Source organism: Manacus candei, unplaced genomic scaffold (assembly GCF_025592945.1).
Source record: "Manacus candei isolate 608988 ecotype Guabito, Panama unplaced genomic scaffold, ASM2559294v1 h1tg000049l, whole genome shotgun sequence".
Taxonomy (NCBI): domain Eukaryota; kingdom Metazoa; phylum Chordata; class Aves; order Passeriformes; family Pipridae; genus Manacus; species Manacus candei.
This window is the reverse complement of record NW_026138097.1, coordinates 7370972-7392943: the sequence shown is the minus strand read 5'-3', so window position 1 is coordinate 7392943 and position 21972 is coordinate 7370972. Positions and strand designations below refer to the sequence as shown.

At 39.4% G+C, this 21972-nt stretch overlaps 1 protein-coding gene across 3 annotated transcripts in view; it reads left to right on the top strand.

Moving 5' to 3' along the window:
* Positions 1–839: 839 nt before the first annotated feature.
* ATP9B (ATPase phospholipid transporting 9B (putative)) overlaps positions 840–21972 on the top strand; it is a 157160-nt gene continuing 136027 nt past the window's right edge. For all 3 annotated transcript variants that reach the window (XM_051798877.1, XM_051798876.1, XM_051798875.1), the window contains exons 1-2: positions 840–955; positions 16457–16630. In XM_051798877.1, the coding sequence (XP_051654837.1) occupies positions 861–955; positions 16457–16630 (269 nt within the window). In that variant the 5' untranslated portion in view covers positions 840–860. The remainder of the gene's footprint in view (positions 956–16456; positions 16631–21972) is intronic.

The window sequence follows — 21972 nt, the reverse complement described above, 5'->3', positions numbered from 1 at the left end:
ATGTCCATTTACAAGTGGTAATACCCGTCTCTGTTCAATGGCAGGAAACCATCATCATCAATTCACAGTGCTTTTTTTTGTTCTTGGGGCTCCCATCAGCGTTCACTGACATCCAGCACACATGACAGCTGGCTCTCGCCCTCCAAGAGGTGGAAGGGGAGCTGATCCTACATCAACTTACACAAGTGTAGGCGAGCTGAGGAGAACCAGGGCAGGATTTGTCTCCTGCAATTCCTGTTTAAGCTCTGAACTCAGGGCACCCACATGAACTGCCTGTGCCCCCCACGCTGCCAGGCCCATAGGTGGCACCCACACAGCCCCTGGCTCATCCTCTTTGCAGCTCACCCGTCTGGGACTTCAGAAGCTGAAAAATCACAGAATCACAGAACGGGTCAGGTTGGAAGGGACAACAGTGGGTCATCTGGTCCAATCTCCCTGCTCCAGCAGGGTCATCCCGGAGCATATGGCACAGGATTGCAACCAGACGGTTCTAGAGTATCTCCAGAGAGGGAGATTCCACAACCTCTCTGGGCAATTTGTTCCAGTGCTCGGTCACTCACACAGTAAAGAAATTCTTCCTCATGCTCAGGTGGAACTTCCTGTGCATCACTTTCTGCCCATTGCCTCTTGTCATATTGCTTGGCGCCACCGAGAAGAGCCAGACCCTGCCCTCTTGGCTGCCCCGCTGCAGATACTAGCGGACATTGCCGCAAACCTCCCCCAGCCCGGCAGCCCCGCTCCAGCCCCGGCCCCACCGCCCCTTGTTTACCCCGGGCCCCCGCCCCCTGACGTCACCGGCGCCGGCCGTGACGTCACGGGGCGGGCGGCGCCCCCCGGGCGGCGGGGGGGGCGCCCCCAAGATGGCGGACCAGATCCCGCTGCGCCCGGTGCCGCGCAGCGCCCAGCGCAGGGCGGCCTATTACAGCAGCGCCGCCGCCGCGCAGCGCCACAGCAGGTACGGGCAGCGCCGCCGCGGCCACTCCTTCCCCCCCCCTTTCCCTTCCCCTTCCCCCGTCCCCGGCGGCGGGCGGGGCGGTGCGCGCCCCTCGCCCAGCCCCGCTGCCCTGCAGGGCTCCGGCACCGCCCGCCCGCTCCGCGGGGAGGGCGCGCAGGGGCGGCGGCGCCGCTGCAGACCGGGGAGGGGGGTGCCGGCAGCCCCTGGCTCCCGCAGGCTTCCCCCCGGCGCTGGCCGCCCCTCCCGGCCCGCGGTTCCCGCGTCCCGGCGGCGGGCGCGGGGCCGGGACAGGCAGCGGTGGCGGCGGGAGGATGCGCAGGGCCGCTCCCCGTGCGGCCTTGGCTCCCCCGGCCCCGCCGCCTGAACTCCCCGCGACTCGGGTCCCTTGCCAGGAGTTCACTTAGGAGCGGGATGCTCGCGGCGGGGGATGGGCAGGGGGAAGGGGCGTGAATTTGGGCGTCCTTAGTAAATACGGTGCGGGCTGGTTGTTGGGTTGCGGGAACCATTCTTGGATATGGGAGTTAAAATAACTTCGGATTGCTTGAAATACACTCTGTTGGTGCTTAAGCAATTTGAAGGAGCTGGTTTAAAGGTCTAACATCAAATTAACTTTTCAGGCAGATATCGAACGTTTCTTTGCTTCCCGTTATTCTGAATAATTTCTAGGTACACTGTTGTTGTGAGGAATGAGAAACTTTGGTTCATAATCTTGGTATCTCCATTAGATAGCACTCTTATGGTAGAGGATATAATTATAGTTACTGTTTTGAGTTTTTTTTCCTCTTCTCTTGGTTTTCCTAGGGCACTGGCTGTGGACACAAGGACTGGAGGGAGCAGTTATAGGATCTGAAGTAAATGGACTTGCTAAAACAGAGTAGTTGGTGCTGTTGTTCTAGTCCAAATAAATCTGTTTCATAATGAATAAAATGTATTTACTTCTTTGTCAGAATAGAATAACTAAAAAAAATGTAGCTTAAAACTGTGCAAAATAGGTTAGACTTAAATTACCTTGTCTTGTTTCTTAAACTAGATAAAAAAGGATTTTTTAATGAACATTCACGAGCTTGTAGGACAGTCCACTCTAGTAGGAGCCTTCCCCATCTCACTAATACTCGAATGTCCAACAATTTGTAGTAGGTTTGTCCTCCGTTTTGAGGTAGGGCAGCTTATCATCACTATCCCTATACCTTAGAGAATTGAAGCAGGGAAAGTGCTTGCTGAAATTTGTTTCTCAGTAGGTGTTGTGCTCAGGAATAAAGGGTAGGACTGGCAAAGCCTCGGTCTAGAGCATCAAAGGTGTTGTAGATTAACCAGGACTGTTTTGGTGACTTGAAAAATTCTGTGGATGGGATGGGTTGAGTCTATAAGTCATAAAGATACAGAGGTTCATTGAAGGTATGTTTGCAAGCAGTGGTTGCATTTCTTTATATAACCTGTTCAGTCACGGCTTTATAAGCAGATTTGGCAAACTGTAAGATCTAGCAAGGAACTACCAATTCTGTATCTTCCCCTCTATCTTGTTTGATCAACATCACCCTCCAAAGACTGCGGATTACATTTTGTCCAGTTTAGATTACATCTTCAGAGTTATGGTCTTTCATCATCTGTGTTTCTCAAGTGCAGGTGATTTGTATTTAACTTACTGATCCTCCATACCAATGATTATCTATGATTTTCATTACTTTTGTTCAACTTCTTGCAGGTTTAAAAAACTTTTAAAAATTGACAGGGTCATTTATTGTGTTTCTTTATTTTTGATCACTTGATTAGTGAATTCCTCTTCTGAGCTCTGAGAGTTAGAATGCATTTACCAACCTCTTCACTTTAATTGTTCATGTTTTTCTTAATGTGAGTTGAGTAGGTTGGTCATTCTCCTTCAGGAATACCTTGCCCTAGATTTGTGAGACCACCTGTTGTGTACTTTGGAAGGTGTTCCCTGTAACAAAAACATGGAAATGCTTGTGTAGATTCTACCACAGCTATCTTGTGTAGAGTCAGAAGGGAAATACGGCAGTGCAGACAGTCAAATTACAACTTCTAAGTCTTATGACTCTAAGCTTGTAATTGAACTACAGCTTCTATGTCTTTATGAATCATTCATCCTGCTTTTCTAATCTTTATCTTCAGCACAGACTCTGAAGGAGCCTTGCATTCATGTGGAAACTGCAGCAAAGGTCCTGATGTTGCAGTTACTTATAAGAGTGTTGAAGTCACTGAGGTCTCTGATATGCAAAAAGTTATCGTGTGCATGTATGCTTGACGATTTTACCTAAAAAGGTATAATGCATATCTCTGAAGATGTCTAGAAACAAACACCAGTTAAAATATAGTATAGTTGGTATCTCGGGTTTAATCCAGGATCACCTTAAATGTGCAGTGAGACTTAAAATGCTTGTTCTCATATGTTAGACTTGTATTTGTCATCATCAGCCCCAGAGTAATCAACTGCTAAATACAGGAAGGAAGTTAACTGTCCTGTGCCTGTGTTGTCACGTGAGCTGGACGGAAGGAAAACAAGAAGCCTGCTGGAATTTTGAAGCTGATAAGGAGTTAAGCAGTAGACAGCCCTCATTTATCTACAAGCAAAATACCTGGTTTGTTCAGGTGTTCTACATTTGCTGCTGACAGTGTATACATGCATTTGGCCTGGTGTTGGGACTCTTGAGCTGGTACCAGAAAATCATGTTTTGCCAGCTGTCTCCTGTGTGACATAAATGTAGTTGCACTTCAGGTATTCGCAAAGGTGATGTCATGAAGAACACCCAGTCCCTGGAAGGAAACCTCTTGCAGGATTATTCATGGTGTGGGCTACAGTAGTGTATTTATGAATGACACAACTACATATATTAGTGGTTGTGGTAGGGCAAGTTATGGAACAGATCAACTGCTGTTTCTTGTCTCTGCAGTTTGCTCACTGATAGAGCAACTCTGGTTTAAGGCAACTGACTATACTGTTATTTTTGAATTCTTACTCTGTTATGTCATTAGTGAGTAAGAAAATTACACAAGAGGGAAAAAAAGAACAAAATAATAGGATAATGTGTCTTTTTTCCAGGTAAATACAGGATACTTATTGCTTAACAACTGGTGAATTGTAGCTTATTTCATGTGAAGTATGTATAATAGAAAAAATGAAATCTATCCCAGACAAAATGGAATGGAAGTCTGCAGAACTTGAAGTTTGATGAGAATTCACATGCTTCCCTGATACTTAAAAATGTTAAACCAGTTTTTGTAGTACATAGAAAATACGATGATTTAATGTCATAATACTGTTCTATTGCTTTTAAAATGTTTTAAATGAAAGCTGTTCCCAGCAATCATGTAGTCCTTGTGGTTATGATTTTCAGGGTATTTGGCTCAGTTTCACAGTGAACCACCAAAAAAGAGACATACAAATGTCAACAGGTAACACTCAGTGCATGTACAGTAATTCTGTGGGTTTAATTTCTGACATAGCCTGACATGAGCTTTAAAATACTTTGATTCCTGCAACCTACTTTCAGTTTTGTTAGGAGTATGTGTTCTAGTTCTAAACTACAATGTGATTTTCATAGTGTAGATGTTATTCTTCATATGCCAGTGGCAAGTGATATGCCAGGTTTTTGATATTTCATGTGTAATAATTAAGACCAAGTAACTGAAAATATTATTTGGTGAGACCATGTAGCAATCAGAGTTGATAGAACCTAATATCTCTTGTAGAATGGTGTTCATAGAAAGCTCATAACTTACTTTACTGTAACTGTGGGTCTGAAAAGCCTGGCAAAATGTCCATAATTGTTAAAAATCCCAGACATTGATATGTATCAGAGGAGTTTACCCATTGAGTGCGTTATATGCAGTGATACTTGGTATTTCTTTGGTTTTCTGAAATGTTGCTAGTCTCTTTCCCTGAGTACTTCTGAATATTTAGAGCAAAAGTTGTTACAATATCTGTGCAGAATTTTACAGGTTTCAATTTCCTCTTCTCCCCCCCACACCTGGTAATGGAATGATCCTACATATTTCATCCTGAAAATGAGCTTGAAAATGATGGATGAAGCTGAATGACTGACAATATTGACATTAATTTGAATTTTAATATAGCTTCTGTGATAAAGCATTCTGAAGAAAGAACCAAATTTACTTTTGAACATCTGTGTTTTAAAACTGCTGTTGCAAAGTGACAGTAATTTCTTCAAACATCTGTTGTTTGACCAGAAGCAATAACTTGTTTAGTCCAGGAACATAAACTGTAAATGTCTGTTAGGTTTTTTTGATAGAAATAGCATTGTTAGCGCTATCCATCCTGCTGCTCTGGATGTGGTCACAGAAGCTCCTGACAATTGAGCAGCTGTGGGAATGTGGGGGAGTGGGTACTGCTTGTTAATTGTCTATATGTGTACTGGCACACCTGCACTTGCTTGTGGACAAAGCTCATAACATCATCCTCGTTCCTGTGGTGCTTTGTTTAAATCAGAGCCCTTGTCTTGTGTTGGTTTTCCTCCATGACATACATACAGGAGTGGCACCTAAGTGGGCACACCATTACAGATCAGTCTAACCCACTCTCTGTAGGACAAAAATCTTCTTTATTGGAGGCAGTGACTCAGAGTGAGATGTATTGGTTTATACTGTCATACAAAAATTGCAAATGTTGCAGGTTCAGTTGATATCTGGTAGAAACGCCATGAACTCTGAACAACACGGTATTCCTGGTGTTTTAGGCTACAGCTGCTAATATATAGGTGTTGAAGTGTATTGGAAATGACAACACATTAAAACACACAGCTGTACATTATGCTGCTATACTCAAATGTTCACTTGAATACACCTCCATCTTTTATTGTAGCTTGAGGAGGAAAGGATCAAATGCGGTGTAAAGAGATCTCATTAGAATAATAGTTAGGAGAGTTGTCTGTGCTGCTAAGCCATTGTTACAGATCAATCATTAATGTCCTGTTCTTTTTCCAGGAGAACTCTTGCTCCTCTATTTTTTACAGACTTCACCTGAAATTCAAAGTGTTTCTCTCTTTTGCAAAGTGAAACTTGATTTCATTTAAAAAAATAGTCAAAATTGCTGTAATTGTCTTGCAGGATATACTACCCTTTTTCATTAGCCTTTCCTGGGTTGTGATCTTGGACAGAGATTCACCACTGTTGGGAACTATGTCACCGAGTGACTTTTAGGCTTAGTCTGACATGCCATCTCTTAATTCTGATTCTTCCAGCAGGGTTGTTTGTGTGGCAACTTCATACTTGGGATGCTGTATTTGTATAACAGTGACTGAGTCTATGTTTTCAAGACTCAAGTTATAAAGTACTACTAGTTTTTAGAGCAAGAAGTTAACAGTGATTTTTTAAAAATTTTTTCTAACTTTCTTCTCAATGCACATTTTATGCCCATTGTCAGCAATTTGACATTCCTGAACTGTGTGTTGCTTTCTTTGCCAAAGACTTTATCCACAGGTTAATACTACTTGTTGGGACTGACACCTGATTTAGGATAGGTTCTGAGATTTTTACCTGGAACAAAGATCAAAGTAGTTTGATGTATAAGTTTTGAAAAATAGTCTTGCCATATGTTAATGTTTTCAGAGCTTTTTCTGCAGTGTGCATAGTTATTGTTAGTTGCTGCGGTTTTTGCTTTTCAGAGCAAAATTGAATAATATAATGATATAATGATGCAGGAAGCCATTTATTACATGCATATAGAGCTGCTCATTTTAGCAACTGTTAGGTATTTTTACAAACGATGACACTTTCATTGGTGTCATACCTGAGAAGTAGTTTGTAATACTTAGTCTGCAGACACAAATTTTGATGACATAGGAACTTTAAGTGATTTTAGTAAAAAAGTAATTTTTGATTGCAGTTCTTTGACTTAACATTACTTAGAAATGTATATTTGGAAAAAGTTGTCCTTATAGTTTTCACTAGTAATACTCTTTCACACCAAAACAGGTTTACAGTCATAATTTTTAGCATGGTTATTCTTACAGTCATTATCCTGATCTGAAATGTTTTAATCATTAGGAAAAAAAAAGTTTGAGAACTTCAAGTTACTATTGCAGATGATGCTGTTGTTTGCAATGAGTACATGTGACTGCATGTGCCATAAAATAAACTTTATAATGTATTTCTAAGGTTGGTCATGTTTAAGCTATTATTTTTGCATGCCTTCGTGTTTTGTATATATAGTATCTAAATACAGTGATTTGTGTTGCTTGGGCAGGCATTTGGATTGCTAAGAACAGGGAGAGAAAACAATTGATTGGGCTACAATGTCAATAACAATACCCAGTGACAGTGATAAAATGGCCCCGTTGTTCTAATCAATGACATACCCTACTAATTAAAAATAGGGTTCTAGTGAATGTAGATGATGTTTCCTCAGGTCCTGCTGTGTATTTAGGTATTTCTGGTTCCTATTTGTTAAATACAGAGACTCACTCATCTTGTCATGGGTTGAAAAAGATCTTGTGTTAGGATATGCATAGTGATTTGTAAGGTAAGCAAAGAGGAGTAAAGAAAGGTGCCTTTTTCATGAAGGCTTTGTTACACAGATCTTCTGTTTGCTTCTTCTGTATATTGTTCTGGTAAAGAAAGTGTGACGTAGGGGAGAGAGAAGAAAATAGCATTCAGAGTATTTGGGGTTTGTAGGTGTCTGGTGGAACCTGTAGTATCTGTTTTAAGCAATTTTTGAGAAGCTCCTGATGAAAGGGAGCTGCCTTGGTAATAACTTTGTATTCTGCTTTTAGATCTTCATCTCAACAGATATTAGGGTTTTGCCTTTAGTTCTTCATATTAGAAGATGCCAGCTTTTCTTTTTATTTTTTTTTAGTGGTGGTAGTAGTTCACAAATGCTGCCTTATGATTTTCCAGACTATCTCTCTGTATCACTTAGGATATGGAGGGGTGACAATTTATTTGGTCTTATTGCAGAATTTGGTCATATTCATCTCAGTGACACAGTCAGTAATAAACTTGCCTGCGTACAGTAGAAGTACTTTTTCCTTCTATTTTGGATGGATAAACATGCACTATGATGAAAGTGTTGTACTAGATTTTTAAAAATTCTGTTATGCAAGGACACAAAAGCAAAATTATCTATTGAAACTGGGTATAAATGTTCAGCTCCACAAATATTCAGCTTTCTTAAAAGCTGTCCAAACGTATTTTCCTTTTTGTTTTTTTTTTTTTTTTTTGTAATAACTGCTGGAATACTGTGTTTACTGTTGTCTTCTGTGTAGACATCTCTGACACACCTGTCCCTGATAGTGCATATAAATTTTCAATAGGATTATTTTGTGTATGACTGTGTATTTTTTTTAGGCCAGGACTTGCATTCAGAGACTACCCAAGTAATGCTGATTAGGGGTGCACTTACATTAGAGGCTCAGCTAAAGCTGAATTGGGACAAATAGTGTCAAACTCTAATCAATTCTAAAAACTTCTGAATAGCTTTTCTGTGTTTTGTAGGAAGCGTTTAAAGGAAATTCTTTAAATTTCATGCACTTAGCCACAGAAGATTTTTCCACTTTCAAATTCTGTTGTAATCTAGGAACAGCATGATTGCTTTGTAGTTTACTAGAATTTACTGCTGTGTGAGGTGTTTCAAATTAGAGGAAAATTGTAATTCCCAATTTTTAGAAATGCAGAAGAATATTTGAGGAAAATAAGTATTTGTAATTTGATTTTTTTCTTGGGTAGGTTCTAGCAAAGCAATCTGTTTTATGGAGACACTGGTTATTTGAATAAGAAGAGCAAGAATATAAAAATACATTGTATACTTATAAACATGGTTATGGATGAATGTGCCTTTCTTAATAAAATTTTTACTGCTGCAGTTTCCTGGGAATTTTTATTTTGTTATAGGATGTGATCTGAGCAGTTTTGTCAGTGATACAGGCAACCTACAGGAGTTGCTGATTTGGTGGTTTGTCTTCTAAGTTTTTGTATATATATACCTGTCATTACTGGAGATGGAGCAGGATATGGATGAGACAGATTGTGCAGCTTACTCTGTGTCTTTCTTCTGCTCATGACCAGAAGCAAAGGGAGCCCTGTGGCTGTCAGTCACTCAGCCAGATCACCAGCACTTGACGTGATGGGACACAGTCACAGCAGTGGATGGGGGTAGCTCACCTGCCAGGAAGTGGTCTTTTTCAGATTTTCTACTCAGATAGAACTTCTTCCACTGCTGCCTCTGTTCCACGCTACTCTGCATCCCAGGGCCATCTCCTTTGTCCAATTCCTGTATAGACTCATGGCCACACCTGCGTTTTTCCTCCCTCACTAGCTTTGAGAAATACTGCTTTAAGACATAAGCTTTGTTTTTCCTTCTTGTGAATTGTGGTGGATAGCACAAGTGATAGGAGGCAAAGAAGCAGTATTTATGCAGTATCTGACACAGTGCTTATATTCCTATCTCAGTCTTTTAAGCAGGCAGATAAAAAACATCATCATAGATGCTGCTTCTGCATTTGTCAAGTGAGTAAAACCAGAAAAGTGTGCAGTCACATTTGCCCTGTGCCTTGCACCTTCATGCTGCACCCTTGAACATTGCTCTTTTAGAGTAATGGAAAGCTGGCAGAAAATACAGAAATTATTATGGATATAAATAAGTAGCCAAATTAGAATTAAATGAATTAAAATGGTTTCCATTAGCAGTTATGGTACCTATGGAACTCTGCAGTCACTTCTACTCTGGCAAACAGCCATCAAAGTGGAATGATGCAAACACACATGACTTGAGGCATCATTTTCACAGCAGATATTTATGTCAAAATTTCACTTAAAAGTATTTATTGTACATGGTTTCCTTTCAGTTAAATCTGTTAAATGATATTCCTAATAACAGTCAGATTTTGTTGGAAGTTGTTTAATATTAATGTTCATTTTTCCTTAGGAAACCATTCTTTTTTCAAGATATTTTCATCATACCTGATTTAGTAGCAGTCATGCTGAGAGTTTTGATGTCTTCACTCTAGCTTCTTTATTCATGTTGCTTTCAGTGCTTCCCTATTTTAATACAGGTTTCTAGGATTATACTTAATTGATTTGTCACTCAGAGAAAATCAGCACTTCAAGCAATTAAGTGCAGAAAAATACTAGGTAACAAAGACACAAAGATTTTTGTCCTCATCCTAGTTATGAAAAATCCATTATTCATTATCTTACTGTTTTTAAATACTGAAGTACAATTTTCTAACACAATAGCAAAATTGCTTTTGAAACAGAATAAATTGCTTGCCACTTGAGAAACTGTATTTTGAAGTCAGGATTACCAAACATGATGGTGCTTATGCTCATTATCTTCACTACTTGGTGAAGCTCCGTATTTAAGAGTGCAAACCTAGATACCGATTGTGGAAAAAAACTTGTTTTTAATATAATGGCAAACAAACCTTAAGGAAATTATGATTAGGACATCAATGTACTCTGCAAATATTATCACGTTTACAAAGTAGATTTAAATATTATGTGCATCTGTGAATGTGTTTCCCAGTCAAGTCCCTTGCATTAACATGTTCCTTCAAGAGCCATTTAACCATGTTTGCTTTGTTACCTTTGTATATAAAGAATATTATTTTCCAAATACACACTGGTTAACTTTGTATGGAGGAAAAAGGCATCTGTTACTTTGTGGTATCTTGCTGTACATTCCAGTACAACTAGCAGACTGTGATTTCACTGGATGGTGTTACAAATACACCATTAATTGGATGTCCAGGAGCAAAACACAATGCAACAGAAAGCTCTCTCAAAACTGTGATAATTTAATTTGCAAATATAACTAGGAGAGATTATAAAAGCATTGAACAGGAGTCTGTTTAAATGCAGGCCTGTCCTACTGGAAGTCTTAGCATAAAGTAAAGTCTTAAGTTTTCTTCTAAGCAGTGGTTTTATTACCTAGTGTTAATCTAGTCTGAGAGTAATCCGTATAATGTAGTATAATATGCACGTTAACCTATAATAACATCTGTGTTTTGTGAAGAGAATTTTTTCTATTATGTTTTTTCCTAATGACTGTTGATAATAATAGTAAGGGAAAATATACTACTAGATTGTCATAGTAAACCAACATCAGATGCAACTTTTTGCAAACAACATTGTGAAGATCAAGTTTTTAATTTTTTTTTAATTTTTTTTTTAAGTGGGTACTGGTAGTAATAATTCTGAAAGCATTTCTCATGCCCTATTTTGACATAATGAACTTTCTGGGAACTTGTAACTATTAGCATTTACACAACTTGATTAGTTTGAAACTTTGGTCATGTTTTCTGCAGTCTGGTTGTGCTTTTGCATCTTCTGCAACAGATGAAGATTTCTTGTCACAAAGTCTAATGTGTTTAAGGTTCCAATACTCAACTGACTTGCAGCTGGGGTGGGAGGTGTTTATTTATTATTATTATTCCTAGTTATGCACTGTTTTCTAATCTGGTCTGAACACATTGTTAACATCCCTTAATGATGTACCATACCGTGTTATTCCGAGGAGGTGCAAAAATCTGCCAAAGAAAAGAGGGAGCTAATGATTTGTTAATCAGTAGTGGGTTGGGTTTTTTTTCCCCCTTCCTTATTAGAGCTTCCTTCTTAACTATGTTAATACCAATTTATTATATGGCCAGTGTAAAGTATGTGGTGTACTTTTTCAATAGAAATCTAATAATTACAATTCAATCTCTCCCTCCCTTTCCTGGCATCCAAAAAGGTTAGTATCTGCTTTAGTATATATTTCTCTATACAATAGGGCTCAACACAGAAAATCTAGGGGAAAAGGAAATGGTTTTAGATTTTTGTATTAAATATATAGTGAGTTGAAAAAATGCAAACCCAGTGATGATGCCTTTTCGTGATTAGTCCCGGTGTTTGTAATATTACTTTCTTTTTAAAATGCTTGGTATGTCTATCAAGACTTTGAACAGAATACTGCTCAGGGTGCTGTTCTCTGTCAGCAGAACTCCCCCCTGCTCAAGCAAGGCCACCTAGACGTTGTTGCCCAGGATCACGTCCAGAGAGTTTTAAACATCTCAAAGGATGGAGATGCCACGATGTCCCTGGATAGCGCTTGCGGGTGCTCACTTATCCTCCTGTTAGAAAAGTGTTTAATGATGTTCCGATGGCACTTCCTGTGTTTCAGTTTGTGCCCATTGCCTCTGGTCACCACTGAAGACAGCCTTGCTCAGTCACCTTTGCAACCTCCCTTCAGGTGTTTGTTCATAGAAATCAATAAGATCCTGCCTATGCCTTGTCTTCTCCAGGCTGAGCAGTCCCACTCTTTTATCCTTTCCTTCTAGGAGAGATGCTGCAGTCCTTTCATCATCATCATGGCCCTTCATTGGACTCTATTCAGTATGTCCGCGTCTCTCTTGCACTGAGGAGCCCAAGCGTGGCCTTACCAGTGCTGAGCAGAAGAGAAGGATCTTCTTCCTTGACGTGCTGGCAACACTGTGCCTAACACAGTCCAGCATACCAGTAGTAGCTTTCTTTGCAGCAAGGGTACATTGCTGGCTTATGTTCAACTTGGTGTTCACCAGGATCCCCAGGTCCTTTTCTGCCAAGTTCCTTTCCTTTAGTAGCCCCCAGCCTATAGTGGTGTGTGGGGTTGTTCAGGTGAAGGAATTTGCAATTCTTGCTGAGCTTCCTGAGGTTCCTATCAAGCTGTTTCTCCAACCTGTCAAGTTTGTGCTGGATGGCAGCACGCTCATCTGGCCTATCGTCACTCCCTTTGGTTTTTGTGTCATCTGCAAACTTGCTGAGGGTACGCTTTGCCCCATCACCCACCTCATTAATCAAGATGTTAAACAGGACTGGACCCTCTATGGACCTCTGGGGTACACTGACCTAGTTTACTGACCTCCAACTAGACTTTGTGCCACTGATCACCACCCTCTGGACCTGGCCATTCAGACAAAATTCAGTCCACCTCAATGTCTGCCCATCCAACTACTACAGCAGCAGTTTGTCTATGAGAATTTTATAGGAGACAGTGTCAAAGACCTTACTGAAGTCCAAGCAGACACTATCCACTGCTCTCCCCTCACCTACCAGGCCAGTTATTTCATCTTAGAAGTTTATCAAGCTGGTCAAGTATGACTTCCCGTTGGTGAAGCCATGCTGACTACTCCTGATTTTGTTGTCCTTTGTGCAAAAGGTTTCCAGAATGATCTGCTCTATCACCTTTTCAGGGGTTGTGGTGAGCTGAATGGGTCTGAACAGGTTCCCTGGGTCCTCCTTCTTGCACTTAAAGATAAGAGTGTCATTTGCTTTCTTTCAATCTTCAGTCACTTCTCCCAGTTGCCATGATTCATCAAAGATTATTGAAAGTGGCCTTGCCATGACAACTGACAGGTTCCTCAGTACTTGTGAGTGCATTCCATCAGGACCCATAGGCTTTTTTATATTTTTATATATATATATATATATATATATATATATATATATACATAAATATATATTCCGTTTGCTTAAATGTTCCCTGACCCTCATCTTCCTTGCTTTAGGCCTTCCTCCTGTTCTCTGAGACCTGGGTCTCCTGAAAGCCAGTCTTGCTAGTCAAGGCTGAGGCAAAGAAGAACCCAGTGCCTCAGCCTCTTCCATGTCCTGTGTAACTACATCCCCATCTCATTCAGCAATGAGCCCATATTCTCCCTAGTCTCCTTTTGTCACCTGCGTACTTTCAAACTTGTCTTTGACATCTCTGGCCAGATTCAATTGCATTTGGCTGTAGCTTTCCTAGCTTTTTCTCTGGAAGCTTGGATAATGTTTTTGTATTTGTAATGGTTTGAGAGCCCCAAAAATCCAATTCACGAGTTCAAGCCCCCTTCCACATCTCAGCCCAGTGTGAGATGGATTTTCTATGGATCAAATCTCTTTTCCCTCCAAATAAAAGTCCAGGAGGGAAGAAGGAAGAAGAGATCCTTTCCACTTTCAGAGCAGCAGTCTCTCTTCCTCCATGCAGCAGCTGTAGCTGGATCTTTTATCATTACACACGGGGGGGTCTCCAAGCCCCTCTTGGCCCTTCGACTCCAAGCGAGGGTCTTTCTCTTCCGTGGGCTGTGTTCACCAGGACAAAGGTCGCTTCACCACGTCATATCATGAAGTGCAGAAGCCTTCCTGACGGTCTCTTTCCCCAGGGGATTCAAACTCCCTTGCAGAGCTCCTGTGCTCTGATCTCAGGCTGCTAGCTTAGCAGCAACAGCGGGAGGGCGAGGCCCTCCTCCACATTCCAGTCTGGCCATCCTGGTCCAGCTCCAGGATGCCTGAGCTTCTTAGCTCCTCTCTCTGCAGCACATGCTGCATTTTAGGACTTCCATCCAGTAGGAGTCCATCTCCTCCACTTAGGAGGGATTTCAAAAGGAGTTTGGGGGTTTTGGTTTTCAGTTCTTACCCAAACTCTGTCTCTGTAGGGCTTAGTTCTGCTCTCTCTCTCTCCATTAGAGATCTCTGTGTCTTCCCTCCTTGGCTGCAATGCCTGTTTGCTGCTTCTTATCTTCTCTGGCTCTTTGCCACTGTTCTCCAGTCAGTACTGTTCTGCCGCTGCTCCGTCTGCTACTCACAGTAGAGAAAAAACCTCCCAGCTTCTCAACTACAGATACTTAGCCCAGTCTTACACTGTTCCAAGTCCCTGTAGCCCCCCAGCCCGGGGCTGGGGGAAGGCCCAGCCCCCAGTGGGGCTCCTGCCCCTTCTCCTCGTGGCTTTCACAACATGGCCACCTCTCCAACTACAACTACAACTAACCTTCTTTTCTGGTCTGAGTGTGATATGTTTATATTTTGCAAAAGCACTCATTGGCTCAACCCCAAGGGTAACCACCCCCTGGGGGGTTACCATTTTATAACTTTAGGGGGAAAACTATTTTTTTCTCCCACCACAGTGTTCCTCCCAGGTTACCTGTCCTTATTTCTACCCTCTGTGCACTTCATTTTTGTGTCCGCGTTTTGACAGTTTGTCCAGTTTTGTCCTTGTTTGTCCAGTCAGGGCCTCCTGACATTTTTACCTAACTTCCTATTCAGTGGGATGGGAATCTCTTGAGCTTGGAGGAGCTGATCCTTGAATACTAACCACCGTTTTTGGGCCCCTCTTCCTTCTCCTTATTCCATGGGACTCTTTCAAGCAGTTTTTGAAAAGGCCAGATCTGTTCTGATTTCCAGAGTTATGAGCTTGTTTGCCACCCTCATCCCTGCTCTGAAGGTCTTGGACTCCACCATCTCATGGTCAGTGGAGTATGAGGTTCAGCGGGGCAGCTCTTCTCGTCGCCCCTCCTGAGTAATTAGGGAGGAAGTTGTCAAAGCACTGCAGGACCCTCCAGGATTACCTGTGTGTTGTTCCTCCAGCAGATACCAGAGTGGTGAAAGTTTCCCATGAAGACCAGTGCCTGAGAATGTGAAGCTGCTCCTTTCTGCCTGCAAAGGGCCTCATGTGCTTGTTCTTCCTATGCAGGTGGTCTCTAGCAGACACCTACTAAAATGTTGCCTTTACCTGTCTTCTGTTTAATCCACACACAGAAGCCCTCTGTTGCCTCCTCATCCGTCCCTAGGCAAGACTTCATGCACTCCAGCTGCTCACTGCATAAAGGGAATGAATTTTTGGTTTTGTTAATTACTGATTTTATATAGATTGTTTTTACATTGCCGTGGGGAAAATGGGACAGTCCCAGGATTTACCTTGTAAGAAATGACTTTACGATACAGCTTCATAAAAATCAAACGTACTAATTCTGAGTAATAGTGCTGCTTCTTTCAATCATCCTCACAAAGGTATAGAAGTATGAAATGAGTAAGTTAGTCAATTTACATTCACTGAGGGGAATTTTCTTGTTGAGTATTCCAGTGTTTTGTCTTAGCATAAAAAGCGTTCCAGAAATGTAAAATTAGAGTAGATAATAGTTTTTGGAGAGGAAAGGACCGTTGTTAGCTTAATGTTGTTTCCATGGGTCCCACAGGCAAATCTGTTTTGACTCACCGAATGTTTGTGTGTAGAATTATAAAAGTAACTATAATGTTTTAGTAATTAAAACTAAGATACTGATGTGTTGTGTAGAAAGTGAGACTTGAGGGCCTGTGCACACAGGAACAGACATCAGAAAAGCAGGTTAAAGAATCCTGGTGGAAATATAAAGTCTGTACTTCCATGAAAACTCAGTCACTTCTGTCTGCTATAAGCTTTGCAAAGTACACTCTGTATAACAAAATCTTGTGAAGAATCCTTTGGAAAATAGGAAGCTGCAACTTTGTATGCACAGATTATATAAGAAACAAGAATTTTCCTGGAATGATTTATACTATGATTGACAATGATTAGTTGCAGGCCTTTTTGCTGTATTACACAATTTTAATTGAAATCAGAATTTCTTGCTAATATGTTAGCACAAATTCATGAGATGTTTAGATGAAAATATCTCCCTAATAAAATTCCATATGGCAAAAATTAACCTGTTACTTTAGGAGATTCCCAGTAATAAAAAGTGATGTATTGGCTATTTATTTAGTGCTTTTATTTAATTTTGCCAGGTACCAAGTGGAAGATGAGTCCTCTCATTTGGATGAAATGCCACTAATGATGTCAGAAGAAGGCTTTGAAAATGATGAGAGTGATTACCATACTCTACCAAGAGCCAGAATTTCTCAGAGAAGAAGAGGCTTAGAATGGTTTATCTGTGGCGGCTGGAAGTTCCTTTGCACTAGGTTTGTTGCATACTAGCACTTTATATTGAGATATTAAACAAATTAAATAAGTAGTAACTTTGTATTTTGCGATGTGTGCAGAGTACAGAACACATTTGCTTGACAGAGTACATGACATTTGCTTGTCATGAACCTTTTGATTTATTTGCCTGCATTTTCCCTACTAGGACATTGCCAGCTGTTCATAGAAAAATCTCTGAAGAGCTGCTTCTCCTTTCTGCTTTGCTGACTTGCAAGGAAAAGGCTTCTAAGAGAAATCATGAGCTAAACTTGTATTAATATGAGGTCCATAATCTGGCATTTAAACCTGGTTCTCACTTCTACTCAAAACCACATCAGGGGAGAGGGGTTAAATCTTTTACTTTTGAGGACGTTAGTGTGTTAAGTTGACAATATATAAATTTTATTGATGTTGCTGAAAGGAAGAAGTACTTTCATTAACTAATGATTAGCTAACTCTTCAGCTTAAAAGGTTAAAGTATAACTGGTGGTCTTGGAGTGAATTACAACTGGGATTAGCTCTTGTGATTTGGTTCTTATGTAGAAACTTTCTGTGGTATACTCTGCTGTATGCAGTTGCCTTGGAGTAGTAATTTTCTAATGAATTGTTAGCAAAATTTCTGAATATAGAAATTGCTATTAGGATGATTAAGAATCTTCTTTTTTCTTTAATCGTGAATGATAAAATCTGAGAATCAGTCAAGTAAAGTAAGTGAAGTATTTTCAGTGAATTTAAATGATGAATGCTTTTTTTGGCAGATGACTTTAGAATTAATTTAGATAGAAGTCTTCACAGGTGGTTTTCATGGCACTTCAAGAGGCCTGATACTGTTGTTTTACCTAAACAAAGCTCTGTTTATACACCTTCAGTTTTTTGAAATAATTACGTTCTACAGCTTAAAAAAACTATAATCTGAGTTGATTTCTTTTTTATATAATAATTTAACAAAACCTCATGAATTATTAATTTTATCATAGGGAATAAGTGTTTTGAAAGTAGAAGGAAGGAGACAAGATAGCAATGTTTACAAAAGCAATGCTCATATATGCAAATGGATTTTGGAAGCAATGTTTCTGTTACAGAACTAGATTGTAGTTTTTAGAAAAAAATTGTAAGTATTTAAAGAGGCTTTTAATCTTTTACATGTGTCTTAAAGTTGAAATACCTTCCAAATAACATATTTTATGTGAGTTCAGTTCTGTAAGTATTAGTGATTATTAGTTACTGTGATTACATTCCGTAAGTTTCATGAAGACAGGTGGACCAGTGAAAACTGCACCCTGACAGTTACCCTGACAGAGGATTTACTCTGTTTGGATAGAGATAAACAACTGCAGGATGAGTTTATGTTGGAACTAATTAACAATTGTAAGAGACTGTCACAAGAAAGTGTTATTAATCCTGTGGATTGCAAAATTTCGTGATCCTTCTTGCTTTTTAAAATTGATAAGTACATCTCAACTTTCAGTGGAGCTCAAGCCTAGAAACTTCCGAACTTATTTGTTAAAATACTTGAGCCATGTTTGTGATGGATTTTTGAGAATGAAAAGAGAAAGGAAATTGGATTAATTTTTTTGCTGCATCTTACACATATTTTAATGCTAATGTAGGTGTGTAAAAGAAAAGCCTTCACTAAGGAAAAGGCCTTAGAGAGGAGTCTGACTTCTTCTTTGTTGAGTTCCTCAACTGAATTTGGACATAGAATCCATTTGGTCTTGTACTTATACCTAGAGGCATTTTAATCACATTAGTTTTCTACACTGGAATATTATAGTAGATAATTTTAATTTTTCGTGGGAAAAAAATAATGAAAAAATGACCACCAGATCCTAGCAGAAGCTTGACATTTCAGTAGGGTATTAACAGGCAGAAGATATGCTCACAGGAAAGGTGCAGATAACCTGTTTAGATGAGATGGGGAAAATTACCTGGAAGGAAGGTCATCCCATGGTATCTTAACTACTGGTCCAGTCAGGCTGGATAAAAACCTCGTCTTGGGTGAGTGCCTCTGAGTGATTATGTTATAGGGAGGTTTCATCTGAGCTGAGAGCACTGTTGAAGCTTTGTTATTGACAAAAGTCAGGGAGGTACAGTCAGTGTAAGTTATTCTTTTTGACAGTTTCTCATTATAATAAAACGTTATGAATTTTTGCTGGGACCCACAGAATACTTGAGTTTTTGAAATGCCTGAAGTTTACCTAGGATCATGGAAAAGATCATGCAGGAAGTCTGGAGGGTACTGTATTATATAACTGTGCAGTTATATACACTTACATAAAGTGTAGAATGAGTTGCAGTGTTTTTATGGGGTGTAAAGTATTGAGTTGGGATAGAATTGTGTGTTGATGCCTTCACACTTGAAATGGAGAAAAACATCTGAGAAAACAATTTGCATGTTTGTTAGTGTATACATTTTATATAAACAACTGAAATTTATTTCCAGAAGACAAATTGCATTCTTCTAAGTGTAATGTAAGATTCTGAGACCCATTCAGTTAAACAGAATTTAAAATTTTACCCTGTTTTTATGGAAATCAGTATCTCATACCTGAGTCTGAGTGAGGTTGAAATCTCAACCTCCCCATACAGAATTTCTTTTTGTGCTTTAAACTAAATTGTAAATTTTTCAAAGCTGTGACAGAAAGATGACAGAAAGACTAGGCATTTGTCTGGAGCAGAGCTCAGGGGGCCCCTGATTTCTTTTGGGTTCTCAGTGAAAAGTCTTGTGTTTGTGTTCAAAATCACTTTACTTGTTACAAACAAACAAAAAACCCCATACCCACTAGGGGGTTTTGTCTGTCTTGCATTGTTAGGTTTAATCTCATTTTTGTGAGAGGAAGTTTTCCATCTCTTTGCAGCTTTAGAGTTTTATATTGTATAGATTTTGTTGCTACATCGCAAACCGTTACTGCTTAATTGAAAAAGTTTCACCAGTTTTGCAGTAGCAAATATGGAAGGTTTGACAAAGTTCACTGTACTGGAGAAATGATTTTGGAAAAATCTTTTATCCAGCTTTTAACTACTGTTTAGACAATAGACTTGTTGATCAGAACTGAATGGTGTGAATTTTATTTGCAAATCTGCAGCTCTTTAAACAGTTTTTACATTTGGAAGAAAAAAATCATAATCAAATGTTGTCTTTGATTTTGAACAAACTGGAGACTTAATACAATCAATATAACTTTTAACTTCAGAAACCGCTTATTTCTTGCTTTCATAACACAGTTAAAAGAAAACTTTGTGATATAGCAGCTGTTTTGTGGTTGTAATCATTTCCCCTTTAACTTACAAATTCTCTTCAAGCTTGTGAAATTATAATGCACATAGATCAATACTCTGGAGTTCTTTGGGCTGGATTGATTTCTTTCTCATGAGATTTACATTCCACTTGTTATCAAAAAACACTTTGTCCCTATGAAAATGGTGCCACTGAATGGCATTTCCATATGAAGTGAAGGGGATATCAAATGCTGGGATTAATTTGGGCTCTAAGATGGCCTGTACGCTTTCAATTAATCTGCAACGCATTTGTTATGCAGAAGCATGGGAAAATGCTGATCTTTTAAGAATGACATGACCACTGTGTTGCTTTTGGCCTGATTACTGAAGCTACCTGTTGAGTACAATAATTACAGTATGTTTTCTTTGCAGAACTAGTTTCTGCTACTTAAAACCTAATAAGGAAAAGCTGACCCTTGCAGACAATATAGAGCTTTTATATTATCTTCCCATTCTGATGAAAGTGCTGTTTTGTGAAAGATACTGGCAGTTAAGCTTGTAGGATAAAAGTAATGAAAAGAGAAAATAAAAAAACCCTTTATTATTAGAGCTGCAGAGTCAGTTGAGACTTTTACTTTAGCTTTTGACTTCGAGAGATATGCTCTATTTATGAAAAAGTTAAGGGTTCTTATTTAACAATTACTCCAGCTTTTGGTTTGTTGGTGGGGTTTTTGGTTTTGGGGCTTGTTTGGGGTTTTTTGGCTGGTTTTTTGCTTGTTTGTTTTTTAATTTAAATGTGGCGTTGGTTACTAATATGAAGACTGCTTATTGTTCCCTCAAATTAAAAAAAGTACATTAGGAAGCAGGTTAGTAAAAAGCCATTTAATAGATGTACCTTGAAGTTCTTTTATAAATTACTATATTTTTCATATATGCAATCTGTTGTATTGATATAGACAACACAGCTTACACCTGACTTAAGGTAAAAGCTTTCTTTGCATATGTTGAATTTTCTGGTCAAGGGCATTTGAAATACAAACTTAAATCAGTAAAGAAGGATGTGATTTATATATTTTTCTTTTTAATTGCTGGATCCTTAGTGTAAGATGTGGTTTTACAAAAGAGTTCGGTAAAATCTGAAGTGTGTCTTAACTGTGTGACATCTTACATTATGGTTTTAGGCCCTTTGAAGCTCAGAGAATGCTACTCTGATTTATCATATAAATTTACTGGGTACAAAAGCCCAATAAAGGGTCTATACCCTTGCACAAAAATATTTTCTGTATTGGGGAATGTTAATTCAAGAACAGATTAGATATTTGTTGTTGGAAGTTGATAATCTTGAGTTTCAAAAATATTGGGTAGACTTCATTGTTGTTAAGAATCTGAATTAAAGTAAACGGATTAGGATTTCTGAGGTGAGCATGTCCACCTCTGATTCTTCCTGTAAAATAGCAGTAATTACTGCTAAGACTGTAAGTGACAGAATCTAACTGATTTTTTACTTTTAAGGTAGGAAAGCTCATCTGAACCATGAAAATACTGATTTGGGCATAACCTGTAATATTTTCATCATCTGCAGTTGTCTCGCATCTGAGAACTTGTGTTGTTAGCTCTGTGTCAGTCAAATCCCTTTTATCAAAGGTATCTCAGTTGTTTCCCAGTCAGGCATCACTCTTGTGTCTGTACTTTTTGACATTTACTAAACTAGTGGTCATTATGGCATCTCTTGATCTGTAGTAAAAAAGGTAGTTTCAAGAAGGGGAGATTCCATGTCAAGGACGGCAGTATAATTATGTCACTTTAGTTGAATGTTTAATTTTAGCAATATCTGAGGAAATGATTCCACAAAAGGCACTGTGCCTAATCAAATGTAAAGTCTGTTTACAGTTTAAAGTCAAAAACTGATTTAAACAATTCATCATTTCAAAGGCTGTCAGGGAATTTCTGTCTATGGGATTGTAGATAGAAGCTGTCTTGCTTATTCACTTTCCTCAGGAAAAAACTATTTTCCTTGTTACATTTTTTTAATATACATCTAATCTATCTCTTTCGTGTCTCCACACCCTTGCCCTGGAAACTAAAACGTTTAAAGCTTTAATGCCATGAGCAGTTTTATCAA